Source organism: Opisthocomus hoazin, chromosome 12, assembly GCF_030867145.1.
Source record: "Opisthocomus hoazin isolate bOpiHoa1 chromosome 12, bOpiHoa1.hap1, whole genome shotgun sequence".
NCBI classification, from domain to species: domain Eukaryota; kingdom Metazoa; phylum Chordata; class Aves; order Opisthocomiformes; family Opisthocomidae; genus Opisthocomus; species Opisthocomus hoazin.
In genome coordinates this window covers 28,957,458-28,979,670 of record NC_134425.1, presented here as the reverse complement: position 1 = coordinate 28,979,670, position 22,213 = coordinate 28,957,458, and the positions used below count along the sequence as shown (strand labels likewise).

Genomic DNA, 22,213 nt, shown 5'->3' with positions numbered 1-22,213 from the left:
GTTTCCCTTCCGAGTTTATTTTTGGTCGGGCCTGAAATAGGAAATGAATTGCTGGCGATGAGCTCGCTTTTATCGCTGCTCAGCAGCCAAGCCAAAACAAACGTGCTGCCATCCAACCCGACGGCTCCTTCTTCGGTTTGAGGAACTGGGACAAAATGGGGAGAAGACCTGTGCTACAGTGCTGTTGGAGGAGAGCACGGGCCACAAGAGCCCCCCGCGCTCCTCTGCTCCCCCCGGCCGAGGTCCCGTGGACAGGAGGGACGGTGACTGCTAGGCAGGTCCTGCCCCATCACGGCATCTCCTGTGGCATCACCCCCTGCCTGTCCCTGGCCGTGGGAGGCCATGCAACGTCCCTAGTCACCGTTGTCACCAACGGCCTGACCTATCTGCTGGGGAAGGTGGCTTCAGGGACGGCGGCTTCAGGGACGGCGGTTCCCGAAGGTGGCTTCTGCTCCATCTCAGGTGAGCAGAAGACCTGGATTCGCTCCACACTACGACGTCCTCCTGTGACTGGGTTCAGCTGGGTTTTCCTTGAGGCTGAAGGCTTCTGCACATTCAAGAGAGCAGCAGAAAGCGGCTAAGAAAAGCAAGTGTGTTTACGCTACGCACGATCTTTCTGGTGGAACTCACGGCTGCAGGGGAAGTCGTTGTATGGCTTTCAGCCTCTGCAGAGCTGTGGACCCCTAAACAAAGTCCCCTCACTGGTGTCTGTCAGAGGGTGCTGTCTGTTGGAGACAGCCAAAGCGCGGTGGTGGGAGGAAAGCCTGCAGGCCCTGGCACGATGCTTAGAGGAGAGATTCGAGGTCACGTCATGCAGGGGCATCAGCCCTTCGTGACGCTGAGGTGTGGCAAAGCCCCATCCGCTGCAATGGCGATGGCCCGTGGCATCACCGGCCACTTCTTGGAGAAGCACCTGACCCATCTGAGCTGGAAGGACCCTGCTGAAAAGAACACGGAGGCTACGGCGGACCTCAGGTTGAATATCAGCTTTAGAAAGCTGGGGCCAGAGCCCTGCACCCCATTGCCAGCCCCCTGTGTCCCCCCACATGTGTTCCAGCACCCTGGACACCCAGCCAGGGCTGGACCCTCTTTGCCTGGTGGCCGGAGCTCCCTTGAGCCCAGGATCCAATCCTGGCTATGCTGGAGAGGGTCTGACTGCAGGACCACCTGCCCGTGGGGAGCACGGGGCGCGGAGAGAAATACATACGGAAGAAATACATTTTTATTAGGAAAGCACTCTGCAGAGGTGCCAGGCTCTGTCGTACCAAACCAACCCCTCCAACTCCGCTGGACGGGCCGTGGGACCCCAAAGGGTGCCCGGCTCTGGCCGTGAACTGTGCTTTCCCCCTGGCCAGAAGCAGCCCTGGGCGGGCGGCAGGGAGGCATCGGTCGAAGCCAGCTCGACCCCACGCCGGGCACGGCACGGCTGCGGCGGGACCGGCAACGCGGAGCCGTGCCTGGGGCCGGGGCGCCGGGGCGGGGGCTCGCTGCTGGTGCCGGGTGCGGGCGCATCCCCGGCGATGCGCCGGGCGCCGAGCAGCACCTCCCTGTGCCGCGCACCGCGGCCCGGTAGACCCAAGCGGGGCGCGGGAAGCGAGCGGCTCCGTTACTGCAGAATATACCGTGGGTACCTCTAGTACAACAAGCGCTGCTTATGCGATCGATAATACTGCTACAAAAAAAAAAGGGGGTCTGGGGGGACATGCCACGCATGGACCCCCGCGCTGGCAGCCGGGCCGGCTCCCTGCGGTCCTGCCCCGCGCGGGGAGGGCGAGCTGCCGGAGCGGGCAGCGAGCAGGCAGCAGGGCACGGATGGGGAGGACCAGGTCCGGGGGCAGGGGAGACTAAAGGAGAAAGGGGGATGAGAGAGATGAGGGGGAAACGGAAGCTCAAGGCTCTTGCAGTACCCCCTGCCCAGTCCAGGCGTCCACGTCTGCCGGCCATGCTGGCAAAGGTCCTTCCTCCCAGCGCGCAGCCAGCCGGCACGGGGCCGGTGCCCGGCTCGCGGCTCCCGGTCACTGCACTGCCTGAGCGGGCACGGCGGCGGCTCTGGGCGGCTCCAGGCTGGCTTCCCGGCTCTTCTTCCTGGGAGGCTTCTTAATGGGGGTCTTCTTGGCCGCTTGCTCGCTGGGGAGAGCCTGGTCCTGGCCGCTGCCGACGCTTGGCTTCTCCACCCGCCTGGGCTCCCCGGCCGCCTGCTCGGCCGCCCCGGGGATCAGTTTCTGCAGGTGGGGAGAGGTGGGCAGCAAGGGCTTGCTGGTCTTCTGGCCGCCGGCGGCCGCCGAGCGCTTGGCTTTCTGCGGAGGGGTGGGCTTCTCCCGCTGGGCGCCCACCCCGTTCGCCCGGGTGCTGCCGTCCGCCTTGCTGAGGCTCTGAGTCTTTTCCTTCAGCTGGGCGGCCAGCTCGGAGGCCAGCTGGGGGTGGAGGGGCTCGGAGCGGGGCTTGCTGGCGCCGGGGCTGCGGGGGGCATCCCTGTTGTCCCCGACCCGCCGCTCCGGCTGGAGGGCACCCATCTTTCGGAAGGCGTTCTGCACCGCCCCGTTGATGCTCTCTGTCGGCTCCGAGCTGGCTTTGCTCCTCTGCTTGGGCTTGGAGGGTGACTGGGGCTCCCCGGCGAGGCCGGCTTTGCCCTCGGGGACACCGGGTTCCTTTGGTTGCTTCTGCGCTTTCTCCTTGCCCCGCGCGCTGCCCTTCTCCTCTGCTCTGCCCTGCACGCTGGCCGACGTCTCGCTCGGGCTCCTCTTCCTCTTGGCCAAGCCCTGGCCCCGCTCGGGGCTGCCGGACCGGGCGGCTGCTGGCTCCGGGGACCGGCTGGGTGCCGGCAGCGAGTTGGACTGGCTGGAGCTGTACCTGCCATGGATCCAGGAGACCTTGGGCTTCGTGGCCGGGTCTGGGGGACGGGGCTTGGTCCTCTCCGGGGATGGTGGCTTCCCAGGGCTGCGGGTCTCCGCGATGGCATCCTCCTCCTCCCTGGAGTGTTTGGAGAGACGGGCGACGCGGGCGTAGAGCGCGGCGCCGGCCGAGCCCGAGCCACAGGAGGAGCGCTCGCTGTCCGAGGACTTGAGCAGCGGCATTTCGCTGCTGTCGGCCGGGAAGGCTCTGACGGAGCCCGTCTCCTTCAGAACGGTGTACTCGCCCGCTTCCTCCGCGCCGGCTGGGGCCACCAGCTTGTCCCCGGGGCTGGCGGGTGTCCCCCTGTCCCTGCTGTCGCCCACGCTCTCTAGGGGTGGAGAACACGGGGGTGTCAGGCGGAGATGTGCCCGGAGCATGGTGGGACGGCATCCCACTCAGTTCCCCCCCCACCTCATCGTGTCCCCAGGTCCCCCCGTCCCCCCCTCCCGGTCAGGGACCCCAGCACAAGAGGGCTCTCAGTACAGCCCTGGAGTGGCAAACGCCGGAGGGAGCTCTGGAACCCAGGGGAGGCAACATCGGCAGCTGCATCCCTTCCTGGGGCACGAGGAGCCAGGGTGGCAGGGTCCCCGCAGTGCAAGGGTGACAGCTCTCCTCCGAGCAGGAGGTGGCCCTGGCCACGGCCCCGAAGCCCCCCGCTCAGCGCCCCGTCCCCCGGCTCACCTTCGTGGGGGACGCAGTACACCGGCCCCTCGTCCGTGGTGTCGAAAGAGGAGAAGGAGCCGCGGGATGACCAGGATGGGGAAGGCTGCTCCACCACGGAGGGCGGCTCGATGAAGCTGCAGTTCAGGGTGTTCTCTAGGTCGTGGTGGGCCACTGCGAGGGCAAGGAACCGCTGTCAGTGCCCCTGGACCCCCACGCTGGCTGGGAGAGTGGGGTGCTGCGCAGGGCCCCCCTGCCCAACTCGCCGGTGGGTCTTGGGGACGGGGGCAGCGTCCCAGGCGTGGGGACGGCTGTCGCTGCGCATCCCTGCCAGGTCCCCCAGCCAAGCGCCCGCACGCAGGGGCCATCAGCCAGCAACGGCGGTGACCAGCATCCCCCGCGCCTGGGACGACTGGCTGCGGACAGAAGAACCCGTGCAAGCCTTACAACCCCCATTTATCCCCCCTCCACAGCAGGTCTCCAGCTCCCAAATCAAGGATGCACGTGGCGGAGGGACGAGCTGCCCCAACCCCTGGTCCCATGAGGGCCCGGCGAGCATCCCGGCAGTCACCCGTGAGCTGCACAACCCGGCACGGCCACCCTGCAAAGGGACTCCCGGCACCGCGACCGTCCCCTTCCAGGGGAAAGAAATGCTGACTTTAATTGCACTGATTTCCACTTCAGCATCACTGTTTGTGTTTTCCTTTCCCATCTGCTCCTGCAAGAGGTAGCAGGAGCGATGCCTGCAGCAGGGGGATGCACAGTGGGTTTTTTTTCCCAATTCTGCCACTTTTCAGTCCCTTTGCCAGCTTCTCCCATCCCAAAGCCGAGGAGGATCGTCCCCCCCCTTGCCACGGCACTGCCCTCTCCGCCACGGGGGCCACCAGCAGAGAAGCCGAGCGGAAGAGAAAAACCGCCAGAGAGGAAAAACTTTGTGTTAACAATATTTTCGGTTTCAACAGTTAAAAAAGAAAACAAGAACCTGAGCAGTGGCAGTTGTCTGGGCTGGGAGGGACTGGTTTTTCTGTCTGATCATTTTTAAGGCTTTTTGCTGGGTAAGTTCATGTCCCAACCCCCTTTGCGGGGCTTCCCCAGGTGCCCGCAGCTTCAGCATCGTCCTCGGGGTACCCCTGGACCGTGGCAGCACCAGCTGGGTGGAGGGCACTGACGCTCCCAGAAAGCCGGGCAGCACCAGATGCTCTCGTCCCCGTCCCCTGCCTGCGGGCGTTTGTCCCCTGGGCCGGGGGCAAGCTGCAAGGGCTGCCAGACCCCAGGGGACAGGCGGGCTGCCCCGGCGCAGCAGCCGTGCAGCGATACTTCCAGGTATTTGTAACCTCTGCCCGCACACTGCAACCATCAAGGTCATGCAGCAGTTTCCTGCTCGGTCTGTTTGAATCTTGCACCACGTCCCTGTTTCACAATAAAAAAATCTCTAAGTGTTATTGGGATGCCCACTGGAACATTTACTCTTTATTAGGCAATCTGGCTTCAGAGATGCAGGGTCGTTAAAATGACAGTGGTGATGCACACTCGCCCCTGCACAGTTTGGCTTCCTGCAGAAAGGGGAAAAAAAAAAAAAAGCAGAGATATTTAAAGAGCAAACGGCCTGGAGAGGGGGAAGCGGCAGTTTCAACATGGCTTTCCTTGTAATAAAAACCAAAAAGGGAAAATTAAAAGCAGCCGTCTGGAAGTGGATGAAGGGAGATGCTTCCTGAGAGGAGGCTGGGACTCACGGCCACGAGGCGTCTCCAGGACTCGGATGAGACCCAGGACGTGGCTGCAGGACAAACAGAGGATGTGCAGTGCACCCGGATCTGGGCTCGGGGGCTCCTGCGTGGTCCCCTGGGATTTATCCCCCCCATAGCGGATATATCACGGGCAGATGCTTCCCACGGGTCCCCTCCCGCTGCTGCTCCCTGAAACCTGCTGAAGCCACAGCACCCGGGTGCCAACCCCAGTCCTGCCTGCATGGCAGCCGATCGGACTCAAGACCAGGACCGCAGAAAGGCTGTGGGAGGGTGGTCCCGGAGCCCTCCTGGCCCTCCCCTCCTGCTCAACCCAGGCTCCCTATGCTCGGCGTTGCTCTCGGGGCTGGCTGAGCTTTGCCGCTCGGAGAGGAGACGCGGTGGTGGGGTGCAGGAGCGGTCAACGCAGGGTGCAGAGCTCCAGTCAGTCCCAGCATCCACGGGGCGACACGCGACCGAGAGCCGTACTGGTACCACCGATGTCCCGGGCAAGCAAACCCCGTGAAGCAGTTTGGGCGCATCCCCCAGGGAGATGCTGTGGGTGCAAAGCTGGTGCTGAGGAGGGGGAGCAGCTTTCAAGGGGGGCACCCAGCACCCTAGACACCTGACGAGCTTCAGTGGGGCTTCAAAACCTGCGGCCCCACCTGGGGAGGTCCCACCATGCATGCGCTTGTGCTCGCTGGTGGTGACCATGGTCACATTTGACCCAGAGGGGTAAACCCGCCCGGCACCAGCAAACGCACGGCCACAGTGGCGGCTCTGCGCGGACACGAGTGGCCCTGGGGTGACCGTCCACTGGGTATCCTCAGCTCTGGCCAGCACCAGTTTCACCGTGACACTCCCACCGGGTCCGGAGCACCCCTGGCGCTGCCCTGGCACTCGGGAGGGGACATTTCAGCATCCCCCAGGCAGGATCAACGCGGGGAGCAGGCAGCCTCTGCCTCTGTGCCCCGGCCACCTCGGCTCCCAGGCGGGGCCACGTGCTGTCTCCTCACCGCGGTCACCAGCCGTCGCGGGACGCAGCTGCCGCAGACACCCGGCCAGGTCCCCTCGCCTGGGGGGTCCCCAGATTCAGCGGGGGCTGGAGGCGTCACCGGGTCGCGCACCACAGGGACTGGGAGCTGCTGCAGCCCACGCCGGCTGTGCCGTGCTGCGTGGGGTGACGCGACGAACACAGGGCAAGCCCCGACCAAAGCCCCGACCAAAGCCTTTCCTCCCAGTGAAGCAACAACCCCCAGCCCCAAGAAATGTTCCGGGAACAGCCCCAGCCCTGCCAGGACCTGCGACCATCCCGAGCATCCCTCTGGCACCGGCGCCGCACCCGCAGCCCTTCCCGAGGCCGCTGTTTACGCAGAGCAGCTGGGTGGGCGCCAGGGGAAGGCGCCCGCAGCCCCCCGACCCCCCCCAGCCTCACCGCACACAGGCACCCTCTGTCCTCCCCGAGCCTGCCCGGCCCCTTCCACAAACACGGCCTCTGTGATCCCGTGTTATCCTTGCAGCAGGAATGTTTCTCCGGCCCCGGCGCACCCTGCTCCGGGGCAGGGCTTTTCTGTGCCCCGTGCCATGAGCAGCGGCCACCTCTCCTCGATGCCGGAGCTCAGGCTGGGATGGGGGCCACTTCCACGTCCGCCCCGGGACGGGGGGCCCGGCCTCACGCCAAGCCACTGCGTGCTGGGCTGCGGTGCTGGGCTCGGGGGGACGCGGGCTGAGCCCCGTTGCAGGGCAGGGTGAGGCTGCCTTCACCCCCCAGTTCATCCAGCAGAGCCCCAGCTCCCTGCGCCGGGATGAGCGCGGGGAGGGTTCAGAGTACACGGGGTACAGCATTCCCCAGCTGCTGGATGCAGGGGGTCCCCGACATCCCTGGGCCGGGGGCTTTGCCGGGTGCAAGCATCCCCCTGCGAGCCCGGTGCGTGCCTGGGCAGCACGGGGAGGTCACTCCAAGTCTCTGCCCCTGTCCTCATCTCCACCGTGCGTGGGCTATGGCCCCGGCTCGGGTGCTCTGGCCCCACGCAAGGCTGGGGCGGGTTAGAACCGAAAGGGTAAATGATCCATTTCACTGCCACAACAGGGACCGTCCCTCTACCTAATAACCTGTCAAAGCAGCTCAGCAGAGCTCCAGGCACCAGGGACCTGGCCCTCGCCAAGCAAAACGACGCGCTTTGAGATCCAGAAGCTGCAGACTGAGCCCGGGCTGAGCCTCTGCGAGCCAGGCAGCTCGCACCAAGCACCGCGGTGGTCCTGGGGACCCTCTTGCCCCTGTCTGCTGTGCTCACTGCCCTGGGCTTGGGGCTAGAAAGGATGCTACGGGACACATGCGTTGCCCTGCCAGGAGTAAAGGCCCCCAGGTCTGGCTCTCTGCCCCCTCCCCGAACCCCAGCACCTTACCCACGACCTTGGGCAACTTCTGGCGGCGCAGGGGGATGCGCGGGAGCTTCATGCCGATCCGGCTGAAACGCCCGCACAAGCGTCTTGGCGGCTTTTTGGCTGCTGCCGGGTCCTGGCTGGAGCTGCAAGAGAAGGTGAGGGTCCTGTCAGAGAGGCACAGACACCGGCCCCGCGCTGGGGACAGCCTTGTCGGGGTGAGAGAGAGCCAGGAGCCCAGGGATGCCACAGACGCGAAGGGGTTTGGGACAGGGAACTGGGCAGATCGAGGCAGGCGGGTGCCCAGGGCACAGAGGGTCGGGGACTTGCCAGGCTGCTGCCAGCCCCGGGCATCAGCTCGCGCTGCGCCGGGACGCAGAGCAGTGCCAGGGGACGGCGGCAAGGCCAGACCCGGCCACAGCCATTGGCAGCCTGGCCCCAAAACACCCGCAATGCCGGGCCAAGACCCTGAATCTTTACAAAAAATAAAAATCATCCCAACCCATAAACAAACACGTGGCTTCTCTTTATTTGCTCTCTGGTTTTGAAGCCTCCCGGGGCCGAGGTTTCAAGCAATTATCTGCAGCCGCAGGAGCGAGCGGCTTCGCGTGTTGATGCAAGGCAACCTGTGACCTGCCCGCCGCCGCTGCGGTCCCTCGGGATGCTCCGGCGAGGGAGCGCCGCTGGGACAGCACCGCGGGCGAGCCAGCTGTCCGGGGACATCGCGGGGGGCCAGGCACCCCGGGAGAGAGGAATCTATTTTGAGCCGTCTCCCTGTCGCTACCTCACCACGCAGGGCTGCGTTCGTGCTGTTGTCTGCGGGATAATTACACGCAGCCGCCAGGCTCTCCGAGCCAGATGTGCCAGGCGGGGTTTGAGCTGCCAGGGCTGCAGAGGGAGGCTTCCAGAAAATTCCCATGCAGCAGCTGGTGGCACGAAGAGAGGCTTTCTCTGCAACAGAGCTGTCCCCATCCCTGTGCCGGTGGGGGGATGCCACCCGGTGCTGCCAAAACGCTGCCGGCACCCCGACCTCGCTGCGGGAGCTGCCCTCACCTGAACGTCCCCATGCAGGACAGCTGGTAGTGCCGTGTCCCATCGCCCACCTGGTCTCACCCCACGGCCCAGGGGTTTGCTCTGGGGGTCCTGGCCATGACTCGATGCCCTCGCTGTGTTTTAGGGCTCCCTTTGCACATCGGCTCCAGCCCCCGGAGACGAGGGGGGACCCGGTGGGTCTCCATGAAGAAACAGCTCATGAAGCGAGGAGAGGGGGGTCCCCAGGGAGGGGCCCCGAGCCCCCCTGTCAGCCCCCCTGCTGCGAGGACGCAGCGGGACCCGTGCAGACGCTGGGGACCGCAGGGCAGCGGTGCCGGCGGGCAGCACTGCTCTGCCTCGGTCTCCCACCGCGCCGCTGTCCTGGCACAGTCCCTGCATCCCCGCACCGGGCACCGGCGCCACCAGCCACCCCAGACCCGCAGCTCTGCTCAGGCTCCGCGGCAGCGCCCAGCGAGAGCCGCCCGGCGCCGGCACTCACCCGCGGCCCTCGTCCTTCTTGCGGCAGACGCAGCAGCAGCAGAGCAGGGAGAGCAGGAGGATTAGCAGCAGCGCTAGCAGGGCGCCCGCCCCGATCACCCCCATCCGCTGGTTGGCCTCTGGAAGACAGCAGCGGGGGGCTCAGCCCGCGGGCAGCCTGGTGCCGTGAGGCGACGCGCAGCGGCACTCACCCATGTGGCAGGCGCCCGTCAGCGGGTCGCAGGTGCCGTCGCGGCAGACGCAGGTCTCGGCGCAGTTGGATCCGTAGCGGCCGGGCGGGCACGTCAGGTTGCAGCTGGAGAGAAGGGGCTGGGTGAGAGCCCTCGCCGCCCCGGCTGCGGCCCCCTCCCAAGCCCTCCATGCTGCCGGGGGAAGCAGGGGCCACTTCTGCAGGCGGCTCCGAAGCCCCCTGGGAGCAGGAGCCCGTTGCCCGCCCAGCAGCGTCACCCATCGCTCGGGAGATGCGGCCCGGCTGGAGCTCAGACGCTCTCGCGCGGTGCTGCACAATGAGGCGCAGCAATTACAAAAGGTCGTTAACCCAGCAGCTGCACCTAAAGGCCACCCGGCGTAAGGCCTGGGGTTTCCCGCTCAGCTCGGTGGTGACGTGGCCGCGGCACCCCCAGACTCCCCAGAGCAGAGCCACGGCAGCCACGAGCTGGGAAGGTGCCCAGGTTCATTTTATTTTCATTTTTTCGCCTCCAAGAAGGAAAAACAACGGAGCGGTCCTGAGGCATCCGCTCCATCAGCGTGGACCCTCCCAGTTCGGCTAAGCCCAGCGTCAAATCTCCACCACCAGTGACACAGAATCACAGAATCACAGAATAGTAGGGGTTGGAAGGGACCTCTGTGGGTCATCTAGTCCAACCCCCCAATGGCGATGGGACACGACCTCCCCGACAGCGTCGCCGAAGCGAGGGGACACGCATGAACGGGCGCCGACCCGCCAGCACCAAGGGCCTGAGCACCGAAGGCGTGCTGGGGACACGCCAAAGCGACGGGGGCTCTTGGTGCCCGTGGGACCGAGCCGGCCCACCGCTGCGGCGCGGGGACGGGCGCTGCGGTGCAGGACCCCGATGGATCCGGGGGATGCTGGCAGTGCGGCTGGGCACCGAGCCCTCGGCAGCGGCTTCCCGGCTGGAGCGGCCGCAGCCGTAAGGAGCCAGCGGGCCCCGGCCCAAACCCGCTCCCCCGTGGACGCAGCTGCCCCCAGCCCTCGGCGCCGTGCCCGGAGCCAGATCAGCCCATTTCATGCTCCGCCGACTTGCAAAGCATGGCCGCGGCCGAGCCCCGTGCCCACCAGCCGCCGCGTGCCCGCTGGGACGGGTGCCGAGCCCCCACAGCTGCTCCGAGCGGCGGCACCGGCGCAGCAAACGCAGCGGGACGGGAGCCGGGGTATCTCCGTGGCAACCCAAAAACCCCTCACCCCACCCCCCGGACCCACATTTCTGGGAGAACAGAGGGGGGCGATTTTTCTTCCAGGAGGGTCTCGACACTGCTGGGAACGTTCTGGAGGAGATAAACTGCTTTGTGCACGCCACAAATGTCTTAGCAGCCTTTCCTTTACCGTCCTCCCGACGTGAGAGGACACCCTTTCAGGGTGAGGACATCCCTTCTCCCTGCCTTGCAGAAATCACCCCCTTTTCAGCAAAATTATATGCTGCAGGCGAAAACACCAGTTTGCACATAGTCACAGGGATCCGCCCGAGCACCAGGAAAGTCCCCGAGCACGCCCGGTGTGCACGCCAGCACCGTACGCACGGCTCAGCCCGCGGCCGCAGCTCCGGGGTGCTGCTGGGGCTGGGGCTCCACCCCGAGCATCGCCGGCCCCCGCATCTCCAGTGCTGCGCCAGGGCCTCGGAACAATGTAATCCCCGTGCTGCGCGCCGGTGCCGTGCTCAGAGCGCTGCCACGCAGCCCCAGGGAGCACCGGGACCCTCTCACCTCCGGCTCGGCTACCGAAGGCGGCAGCGATGCCTGGGATGGGCATCCTGAGCTGGCACCGGTGCCCAGCCGGGCTGCCTCCCCGCTGCCCTCCGCAGCTCTGCCAGCAGCACAACCCATCGGTAAAGCCTCAGAAAAACCCACTTGGAATCCAAACGCTCCCTGTTTCTAAGCCCCAAGAGAAACGCCAGCACGGGCGGAATGCTGGTCCCGAATCCCTGCTGCCACTGCCAGGCTCCTGGCTAATTCCCGGGAAAATCCAAGCAACACGTGGCAGGACCTGGGGCAGCTGGTTTGCACGCCCCGGCCGGGTGGGAAGCACTTTCCTCGCCTTTTCAAACAGCATTTCAGTTCCAGGCTGGGAAAAAACCCCAGGGCGTGCGAGCGTCCCTTGTGCCCCTTCCTCGGGCAGGGAGAAAGGGGGAGCACCGAGGGGCTCTTCCCGGGGGTGAGGAAGACCCTGGCCGGAGCTGCAGCTCACAGCAGAGCACCCCGCGGATGCCATGCCCGTGAGGCTATTCGCTATTCTGGGATGTGGTTTTCTCTCTCTTTTCGCCTAGAAATTCCACCCTGGACTCAAAAAACAGAAAAACCAAACCACCGTTTTGTCGACGGCATTTGTTTTTGCCAAATAGCTGTTTCCTAAAGCAAAAATCCCTCTCTGGCATTACTCTGCTGCGAACAGCTCCGCCAGCGCGTCCCTTCCCCTCCGCTCCAACAGCACCCGGACTACAGCCCGCGAGCGCTTCCACCGCAGGAAGCCTCTCGGCTGGGAACCGAGCGGGACCCAAGGGAGCAGAAGGTGCCCGAGCATCAGCCGTGCGCTGGGCGCACCCGCGGCGCGGCTCACTCACTCACTAGGTGCCGTGGGAGCCGGGGCGGCAGAGGCACCGGCCGGTCTCGAAGTGGCACTGGCCGTTGACGCAGTCGCTGCAGACGAAGGCACAGTTCTCCCCGTACGTCCCGTTCCGGCACTTGGTTTCGCACCTGGTGAGGGATGAGGGGAGGCGGCTGCAGCACCCGTGGTCCCCGGGGACCCTGCTGTCCCCCCGCCTGCCCACCCGCTGGGAGATGGGGCTGCGCCTGGTCAGACCCATCTGGGTGCTGCAAAGCCCTGGACCCAATCCTGGGCACAGGAGTCTGTGGGAAAGCGTCCCAGCTTCAGAGCTGAGCCCCACCACTAGCACCCAGCGTGACCTGGGGGCACGGGGCAGGGGTTTCGCAGGCTCCCCTTGGCCCCACGGCCACGCCAGCGGGCCAGCCCACCCCTGATCTCCCCTCCCGGCTGCGGAGACCCACAGCCAGCCCCAGTCCAAAGGCAGGGAGCAGCTGGGAGGCCGGGCATCGCCTCGCTGGGTCCAGCCCCGCGTCCAGCCGCACTCACCGGTCTCCGATCCAGCCCGGGTTGCAATGGGAGCACTTGCCGTTGATGTGGTTGCAGGTGTGGCCGTCCTTGCAGGGGGGACAGAGCTTCTCGCAGCCCTCTCCGTAGAAGCCGGGCGAGCAGGGCTCGTCACACTTGGTGCCGTTCCAGCCCGCCTCGCAGGTCAGGCAGCGCCCGTCGGCCACCGTGCACGGCTGCAGGCTCTTGCACTGCCCGCACCTGCAATGGGACCCGTCACCCCGCCGCACCTCAAGCCCCTGCCGCCGCCCCCGCTGCGCCCGCGGTGCCGCGCAGCCCGGCCACTCACCGCCTCCTGCAGCCCTGGCCGTAGAAGCCGGCTGGGCACGGCTCGCGGCAGTACTTTCCCCGGTAGCCCGGCTCGCACGTGCAGGTCCCGTCCACCTGGTTGCACTTGCCCTTGTAGCACTGGCAGTAGCGGTCACAGCGGGGCCCGAACGTCCGCTCGCGGCACTGGCAGCGCCCCGTGAACTGCTCGCAGGGCGAGTTGTTGCAGGAGCACTGGTTGTTGCAGCCGCGGCCCCACCAGCCCGGCTGGCACAGGCAGTTGCCCGTCTGCTGGTCGCACTGGGAGTTGTGGCTGCAGTAGCAGGAGCTGGAGCACTGGGGTCCCCACCAGTTGGGCTCGCAGGTGCATTTGCCCGACTTCTGGTCGCACTTGCCGTGCTTGCAGAGGCAGACGTTCTCGCATTTGGGGCCCCAGCGGTTGGGGTTGCAGGTGCACTGGCCCGTCACGTCCTCACACTGCCCGTTGGGGTGGCAGCTGCACATCTCCTTGCAGTCGGGACCCCAGAACTGCCGGGGACACTCTGCGGGCAGAGCCATCAGCCCCAGCACCACCCACGGGACCGCCCCAGCCCCAGGCGCCGGCAGAGACCCCCAGCCCCGGCCTCTGGACCGCAGCCCCCCTCCTCCTCCCGGTGCACGGGGTCTCAGTGGAGACCCCTCCAAAGGGACGTTGCCCTGGGGACGAAGCCAGGGGACAGGCAAGGGCAGAGTAAGAGCATCTGCAGCCCCGTCCCCGACGCTCTGCGCTGGGAAGTCACCCCAGGATGAGACAGCGCCCCAGGGCCACCCCGGCGAACCCCGCCGAGGACACGCGCCGGTGCTCGCTGCCGGTACTCACTGGTGTCGCAGTTGGCGCCGAAGTAGCCGTGGCGGCAGCGGCACTCGCCGGGCCTGACGCACACTTCGTTCTCCTTGCAGGTGAAGTTGCCCTCGCACACGGCTGGACGGACGGACAGACAGAGAGCAGGCATGAGCGTGAGTGCCACCGGGCTTGTCCCTGCTCCCCCAAGCCCCCCAGCCCCGCAGAGCAGGGGACGGGGAGCGCGGTGGCATGCCGGGTGCTGCTCAGCTGTGGCACCGTGACCGTCCTGGCAAGCAGCCGGGCAGGCTGGAGGGGACCCTCGCCGGCAAAATGCCACCAGCCTCCTGCGGCCCTGCTCAGCTCCAGCCCTGCCACCAGCCTCCGGCCACCCAGCCCAGCCCTGTCCCTGCCACCGGCTGCTCGCGGCAGCAGCGTCCCTCGCCCAGCCCCGCATCGCCGGCAGAGGCAGCTCCGGGCACTGGGGGAGAACGGGGACGCGGGGCGGGCGAATGCGGGCAGCCCCCAGCACTGTCCCCCCCCCCCCGCACTCCTTAGGGACCGCAGCAGCGTCACTGCCACCCCACCACCTCCTCTCCCTCACGGGCCACCGCCGGCCCCTCTCCTGCCCAGGGGACCTTGCGCCGGGGCCGATGCCTGGAGCGGGGCCGGCGCAGGACGTGGGACACGGGACAGGCAGCACCATGGTGCAGACAGGCACAGGCAGATCCCGCATGGACAAGCCTCCTTAGCCACCAGGAGAGGGAGAGCAGACCACCCGCCCCATCCACCTTACCTGGGAGTTCTTAGACCTACGGTGATGGATACTATAGAAACCCCTAAAATAGACAGATTACACAGGTTAGGAGCAGTGAGTCTAGCGGTTAGAGCAGGCTGGGGGGGCGAGGAGATGGGGCAGCTCGCTGGTGGGACCGTCCTCCCCCCGCTGTCCTGGCAGACCCTGTCCTTCTCCCTTCCCGCCGGCACGCCGCAGGGACCGCTTCCTGCTGCCGGCACGCAGGCACCCAGCGCATGCAGCGAGCGGTTACGAGGGCGCATGCACCGTGGGTTAGTTGGTTACGTGGTCTTCGACGCCCCAGGCCGGTGTGCAGAGCTTCTCGGGCTCTCCTGGGGCAAGGCGAGCCCCGCGGCCAGCCGAGACTGCGGGGAGCAGCACAGGAACCCCGGAACAGGCACCGGCATCGTGGCGGCAGCACGGGGAATGAGAGCTCCTGGCTGAGCATCCGTGCCGGGCTGGCCGCAGCCCCCAGTAAGAGCTGTAACGCCCGGCGTGGCCCCGGCTGGGGCTGCCCTGCCTGCGGACTCGGAGGCCCCTGCCCGGCAGCCTGCCTGCCCCGGCAGCCGCTCTCCAACGGGGCCACCATGGACGTGAACCTGGTCCTGGTGGCTTCTCCTCCACTGGCAGCTCCAGCTGGGCTCCTCACGCTGCTGCAGCGCCCGCGGGAACTCCCTGGGTCCCAGCCTTGCAGCTGCACCTTCCCTGTCCCTGCGCTTCACCATGGGGGACACCTTGCTGTCCTTTGGGTCCCAGAGCAGCACCCCCAGATCCGCAGACCCAAAGCTGGCTGGTATGGAGAGAAACCCCCCAGCCTGGGAGCAGGAGCGATGCTCCCCGCGGAGGAGCCCCCTGGGGGCTGGGGCACTCCAGAGCATCACTGGGGGGGCAGGGGGTACCCCAGGGTCGGGCTCTGTGACCAGCACCCCAGCACTGGGGCTGAGCACCCATTCCCTCCACACACTGCTGGCTGTGAGCATGGCGGGCAGGCAGGACAGCCTCCAGCATCCCTGGGGAGCCCGGCTGCAGGCAGAGCTCCCTGGGACCAGGGGTCCCCGCCGCAGGGCACATCAGGGTGGCCCCTGACAGCGGTGACGAGGCCAGGAGGGCTCAGCAAACGATGAGCAGATGAGCAGCGTCCAACAAAGCAAAACGCTGGTGCTTACCTATTAAACACTCGCTTCCTTGTTGCCTCCATCCCGGGCAGCACACGAGCACCGAAGAGCTGCAGGGCAAAGAAAACCACCAAAAACAGTTACGACCCTCAGAAAGCCCCAGTCCCTCCCAAAAACCCATCGGCAGCACCAAAGCCGTGATGGTCCCGGTTGGTTGAACGCTGGCCGGGGGCTGCTGCATCCCTGGGGGGCAAGGAGAGCTGTCGGCTCTTCCTCGACCGTGCCGGGAGCACGGCTCTGCCCCGGGGCTCCCACGGGCACTGCCTTGAGACATCCCACCAGCCAGCCGAGGCGATGCCGGGAGCCACTACAGGACCAGTTCCTCCCATTAATCAGGAGCAATGAAACAACGGAAGTTGTGCTTGCAACAGTTACTGTCAAAAAAATCCCCCCAAAGCCCCCAAAAGCTGGGGAAAATGAGAAGGCTCTAAATGTCCCATGGGAAAACCAACTGCTCTGCCCTCGGGGGTCCGGCGAAGCAGCCCGCTCCCCGGGCGGGATGGCACGGTGCCTGCAGCCAGACGCCCGCCTTGTCTGCCCTCCCTGCTCGGGGGGGCTGCGGCACGTGGGGGCCGGCAGCCCCCGCACCACGAACGTCCCCACTGCTCCCACTGCCTGCAGGCACCCCCTGCCCACGCACGAGCCGGGCGATGGCAACCGCAGGATGGGTCCCCGAGCCCTCAGCGTCCTGGGGTGCCACCAGCGCCAGGAACCTCTGTGCACAGGACCATCAGCCGAAGCGGCTCTGGCACAGGCTTGACCCTGGCCAACTCCGGGACGTGGACTCAGACCCCCATGGAGGCTCAGCCAGTGACACCCCACGGGGATGGGACTGGTGGGACTAAGCAGGGACGCCGCACCCACACCTACTCAGTGCCCACCCCAGCGAATGGCCGGGGGTCCACGCTGCTGAAACCCAGGCGTGGGTATCGCACTGTGACACGGCAGGGACCCCCTGGACAGGGGAACCCGGCTCATCCCCGGGGCGACCCGCACCCCTGGGTCCCCGCGCTGGTGACAGGAGCGATGCTGGAGGGCTACAGACGGTCCAAGTGGACACTGCAGTCGAGGAAAACCTCACCCGGGCTGGTCCGGCGGCGCAGCCTGGAATGCGTTCTGCTTTTTCTTTTTTTTTTTCCTTTTCCTCTTTATATGTAACAAATGCAGGAGAGGAGGAGGAGACAGCGAGGAAGTGTTCGCTCAAAACCCAGCGCAGTCACAGGACCGTGTCTGGCTGCCAGACCGCCTTGTCCTGGGGCCGGGGAGGGAGCTGCCAGCAGCCCCCCGGCCAAACGCGGGCACTGGGGGTCCGGACGCAGCTCCTGCTGCCAGCCCCTCGGTGGGCAGCACCCCATGGCCAAGCCAGGAGCACCACGTCCCCCCTTCCACGGCCGATGGTGAAAAATTGGAAAGGAGGCAGAAAAGAACCACAAAAATGATTCAAGGCCTGGAAAAAATGCCTTGCAGCCGGAGCCCAAAATAGCTCCATCTCTTCAGCCCGCTGAAGCAGTCGCGAGACGCTGCGATGGCAGCCGGCGCGGACCCCCTGCGCAGGGACCCCGGGGCTCAAGCCGGGGGGCTCGGCTCTGGCCAGGCACGCAAGGGGATGCACGGTGTTAACAGCAAAGAGGGGCTCAGCCACAAAACCACCTCCCCGAGGACCGGGTGGGCTGGAGATGAGGTTCTTTGCGCGATGCTGCAGGCTGTTGTTCCCCCCCCCCCCCCCCCCGAAAAGCCTCGCCAGCGGTGCCGGGATGCCCGGTGCAGGCAGGGACGGGTCCGCGGTGCCCTGACCCTGCCACAGCGCAGCCAAAGCACCCGCCGTCCCACCCAGGGCTCCTTCCACTGCTCCACCCTTTAGAAACTCAGTGCTTGGTGCTTTTTGGATGAAACCATCGCAGGTTTGCAAGAGGAAACCCCTCCGCTTGGGAAACCTCCTCCCTCGAACACCTCAGCCTGGCAACCGAACGGGGCATCGCGGATGAGGCACCAAAAAGCATCGCCCGCAATGAGAGCCCCGAGCCCACGGCGGGGAGCTGGGAGCTGCTGAAACGTGGCGGCAGGGGGGAAAATCCCTTCCCCTGCCGCGAGCCGGAGGAGGCGAGTGGGGTCGCGACCGCCGCCAGCCAGGACCCCAGCCCACCCACCGCCTCGCTGGACGCAGCATTCGTGCTTATCTTTTCACCGATACCTAATCTGTACTTCACTGTGCCCGGCGACGGCGTCCCGCACCCCTCCGCTCAGCCCCCACCTCGTTTATCAGCGCTTTTGACAGCAAATGCACTCGCTGCTGTTGCAAGGAGAGGCAGCCGGGACGCGGCGCTGGGTAACTGGTGCTCCCAGTGTGGCACACGGACTGGTCCCCGAGTGCATCTAGCCCTGGGGTAGGGTCGGTGCTGGCTGCAGAGACGACCGGTACTCGTCATGGCGCGGGTCTGAAACACCTCTCGTGCTCTCAGTTCCTTCAAACAGGGCTCACTCCACGTGCCCCGTGACCACCGAAACTGGGATAACTGGCAGATCGGCTCAAAGCTTGCTCCTGACCCACACAGACATGCCACCGCAGATATGCACGCTGCAAATACATTTTCTTTTTCTTTTCTTCGAAGCGCTACAAATGCTGGGACAAAGAAGAAAGCAAAGCTGCCTCTGAGATGTGTCCCGGGGTCGGGAGCTCCGCGGATGTGGAAGAAAAGGAGCGGGGATGCGGGCAGAGCCGCAGCTGTGACCTGCAGGACGGGTGCCTGATGTCGGCGATGCCCCCAGCACACAGCCGCACCCTGCTCACGCCAAGCATCCGCCGGACCTCCGCAGACGCTCTGGGGGTTTCTATGGAGGAGCTGGAATACTTCTCCTGTGGATTAACAACCTACGTTGCTCCCTGAAGCATGTCCCCTTTACCTACGGCTACAGAGGGGGCTCCCGAGGCAGGAGGGACGGCTCCTCATCCAGACACTAACGCAGCTCCCCCTAATTAACGAGAAGCAGGCTCACAACCCCAAAAGCGGGAGCGAGACCCCAGGGCTCAGGTGGGAGCTGATGCCCGTGGTCTCAGGCAAGACCTCCCCGCTCCCAGCCCGCCGGAGGGAGCTGCAGAGGAGCCCTGCAGCCACCCAGCACGTCCCCGAAGCCCAGAGCATCGCCGTCACCTTCCCCAGCCACGCAGCCACCCCCAGTCCTCCCCACCGTGCTGCTCCCCCCCAGCGTCACCCTGGCACCGAGGTCCTCCTTTCTCTGTGTCACCCACCACCCCGTGCCACCCAGCTCCCCCTGCGTGGCACACAGGGGTCTTGGGACCACCAGATCCCAGCCAGCGGCATTGCCCCCCGGCTGATGCCAGCCACGGCTCCCTGACCCGAACCCAGCCTCGGGGTGCGGGCAAAGGCAGTGATCCTCCGGCGCAGGCAGGCGTAGGATCGTGTGTGCAAAGGGAAACCCTTTGGGCAGAGAAAGAAAAGAAAAAAAATGTTAAAAACTGAAAGATTACCAAAGGAGAGCATTAGTGAGAGCAGGACAGGGACAAGGCAATGCCCACGCGCGCAGGGCTCTCAGCAGCCGGCACCCCAGACGGCAGCTTCGGAGGGGGTCATGCCGACTCGTAACCGATTATAAAACAGCTTCAAATTTAGGAGCAACTTGCATGTAGAACACAAAACTTTTAAACACCAAACAGCCCCTAAATACGGCCTTTTCTGCTGCCCGCTAGACGCGTCTCAGGAGGCTGCAGGAGGGGCTGAAGCAGAACCCTGCTCTCGAGGCCCCCAGAACCCGCAGCCGGCATCCCCAAGGGATGCACGCAGCAGAGCCCGGTGCCTGCACAACCACCTGGCCAAGAACCCCACCAACGACTTTACCGAGCTTGGGGGACACACGCCAGGACCTCGTCCCCAAGCCACGTTCAGCCCAGCTGCCCCGGCGCCGGGCAGGACCTGCAGCACCTGCCCCAGGTTCTTGGGGCCACCACCGCGGGTTTGGATGGTGACACTTGGGGTGCCCTCCACGCCGAGGGGAGCGCACAGTAAAGAAGGGACTGGGTGCCAGGTGTGTGGGTGGGGAGGGACGAAGGGTTTGCAGAAGGGTGACGGGCGGAAAACAACGCAGACATCGTCTCGGCGTCCTAGGGACCGACCCCTCCCCACCTCGTCCAGCTCCTAGGCTGCCTCCAGGCCCTGTTCGCCACAGGAGGGTGGACATCACCGCCCGCCCATCCCGGACACCCCATCCCACTCTCCAGCGAGTGCCTCCCGTGCACGCCATGGCACCCACGGGTGACACAGGGCACGAGCCGGGCGCAGCATCTCCCCACCTCCACACGGCGGGGATGGGAGGGGGTCCCTGAGCGAAGGGATCACCCAGGCACCTCACCCCCTGCACCCGGGGCAGGGTGCCGGGAGCGGGGTGGGGGGACGCTGCTCAGGTCCCCTCGGCCACCCCGGGGCGCGGTGGCAGTTTTGCTGGGAACCAGCTCAGCAGGCGGCGGGCAGCGAGGGGGGGACCGCTCCCCGCATCCTCCACGGCACAGGGCCCGGAGCTGCGGCCGCTCCGGCTCCCGAAATGCCTCCTTAGGAAACTCAGCCTGTAATCTGAGGAGGGGGCACCAGCGCCTGCGGCCCTGCTGAATGGAGCCATTATGCGGCCCCTCTCGCTCGCAGCACATGTTTTCCTTGTGGACTCGTCTGACCTCACGGGCGAGATGTGAAGGTGCATTTATGGCCTGGGCCCCCCCATGGAGGGCAGGGATCCCGCTCTGCTCGCCGGGGGGGAGCGGCTGCGGGTGCTCTCCCCCCTTTGCTGGGGACAGCCTGGCCGAGGAGCCCGGCCAGCACCAAACCCGAGCGCTGCGGAGAGGTCTGACCCAAGGGGATGCTCCGCGACGCAGCCCGCGGCACACGGAGAGTGCTGGCAGCGGGGACAAGGCAGAGCCAGCTCCCGGGGCCCTGCCACCGGCCAGGCGGGCGGGAAGAGACCCCCGGGGACAGCCAGGCAGTGCCAGCACCCACCTCCCGAAGCCAAACCCGAAGGCCCTGGAGCTGCCGACTCCGCCAACCCGAGCAGCCCGGGGCAGCTCCACCAGCATGCCCGGAGCATCCCGCATCGTGCCAGCCCGGGCTCGGCAGCGGGACCGGCCCCGGGGATGCGGGACCGGCCCCCCACAGTGCAACCCAGCCCCGGAGGCACCCAGGACCGGCTCCTCGCAACAGAACCGGCCCCGGGGATGCAGGATTGCCCCCCCCCCCCAGCACGACTCTATCCCTAAAGGAACCCAAGACCGGCTCCCCACGGCAGAACCGGCCCCGGAGGCATCCAGGACCGGCTCCCCGCAGCATGCCCGGCCCTGCGGGGGATGGGCCGGGTCCCGCCGGACCCCCCGCTCCCGGCCCCGCTCGGGCTGAGCTCCTCGCCCCCTCCCCGGCGCCCGGCTCCCCCCGCCTCAGCCCCGCACAAGTCGGACTTTGTCTTGGAAGGCGCCCAGCGCGGCGGCCGGCCCGGGGGAGGGGAGCGGCGAGCCCCATCCCGTCCCGCGTCCCCCCCCCCGCCGCACCGCGGGCCGGGGGTCCCGTCCCGTCCCGCCCCGTCCCACCTGCCCGCCCGCCGCTCCTACCCGCCGGCCCTGCAGACGTTCCTGCCGCGGGGGCTCAGCTCCTGCGCGGCCCCGGGGCTCAGCAGCAGCGGCAGCAGCGGCAGCAGCACCGCGGCCCCGGCCCGGGCTGGGGAGCGGCGGGGGGGCCGCAGCCCGCGGGCCGCCATGGCCGTCGGAGCGGCGGGGCCCGGCGGGACGCTGCCCGCTGCCCTCCGCCCGGTGCCCGCCGCCCGGTGCCGCTGCTCGGCGGGCGGAAGCCGCAGCGCGATGGCCCCGCCGCCGCCTCCCCCGCGCCCCTCTCGGCAGCGGCGGGAGGGGCCCCGCCGCCAGCCAGGAAATTCCGCATTGGTTCCCCTGACGGCGGGCCAGGCTGCGGGGCTCCCGGCCGCCGCCTCCCGGCCCCGGGCACCGCCGCCACGGGGGTCTCCACCCGGCGGGAAAGGCTGCGGGGTCCCGGCTTCCAGCGCGGCCCGGGGGTCCGGGAGCTCCCCGGTGTCCGGGAGTCCTGGGAGTCCGCAGGCTGCCGGCCCGGGGTCCGGCTGTCCTGGGGGTTTGGCAGCTGCGGGCGCCCGGGGAGCCCTGAGCCCGGCAGCCCCGGGGTCCGGCTGTCCGCTGGATCCCGCAGCTCCGGGGGCCCAGCTGCCCTGCCTGCTCAGGACCCCCGGGGTCCGGCTGTCCCCAGGACCTGGTACCCTCCGGTGCCCGACAGCCCCGGGTGCCCAGCAGCTCCAGGCACCGAACAGCCCTGGGTGCCCAGCGGTCCCAGGGTCCATCTGTCCTGCTGGTCTGGTAGTCCTGGGTGCGTGACAGCCCTGGGGTCTGGCTGTCCCGGGGGTCGGCAGCCCCCAGTGTGTGACAGGACTGGGGTCTGGCTGTCCTGGGGGCCTGGCAGCCCCAGGTGCCCACCAGCCCTGGGATCTGGCTGTCCCAGGACCCTACAGCCCCAGCTGCCCACCAGCCCTGGGTCAGGCTTTCCTGGGGGCCTGGCAGCCCCAGCTGCCCACCAGCCCCGGGATCTGGCTGTCCTGGGGCCTGGCAGCCCT

The 22,213-nt window shown here is 66.9% G+C and overlaps 1 protein-coding gene across 1 annotated transcript; it reads right to left on the bottom strand.

Moving 5' to 3' along the window:
• Positions 1 to 1,204: 1,204 nt before the first annotated feature.
• On the bottom strand, positions 1,205 to 21,531 carry SCARF2 (scavenger receptor class F member 2). Its single transcript, XM_075433558.1, is given in 12 exon segments — positions 1,205 to 3,220; positions 3,574 to 3,726; positions 7,683 to 7,804; positions 9,190 to 9,307; positions 9,380 to 9,483; positions 11,988 to 12,116; positions 12,514 to 12,732; positions 12,821 to 13,340; positions 13,658 to 13,759; positions 15,581 to 15,639; positions 21,192 to 21,375; positions 21,378 to 21,531. Coding segments are annotated over 12 exon segments (3,054 nt in total). The 5' UTR covers positions 21,517 to 21,531; the 3' UTR covers positions 1,205 to 2,015.
• Positions 21,532 to 22,213: the final 682 nt, after the last annotated feature.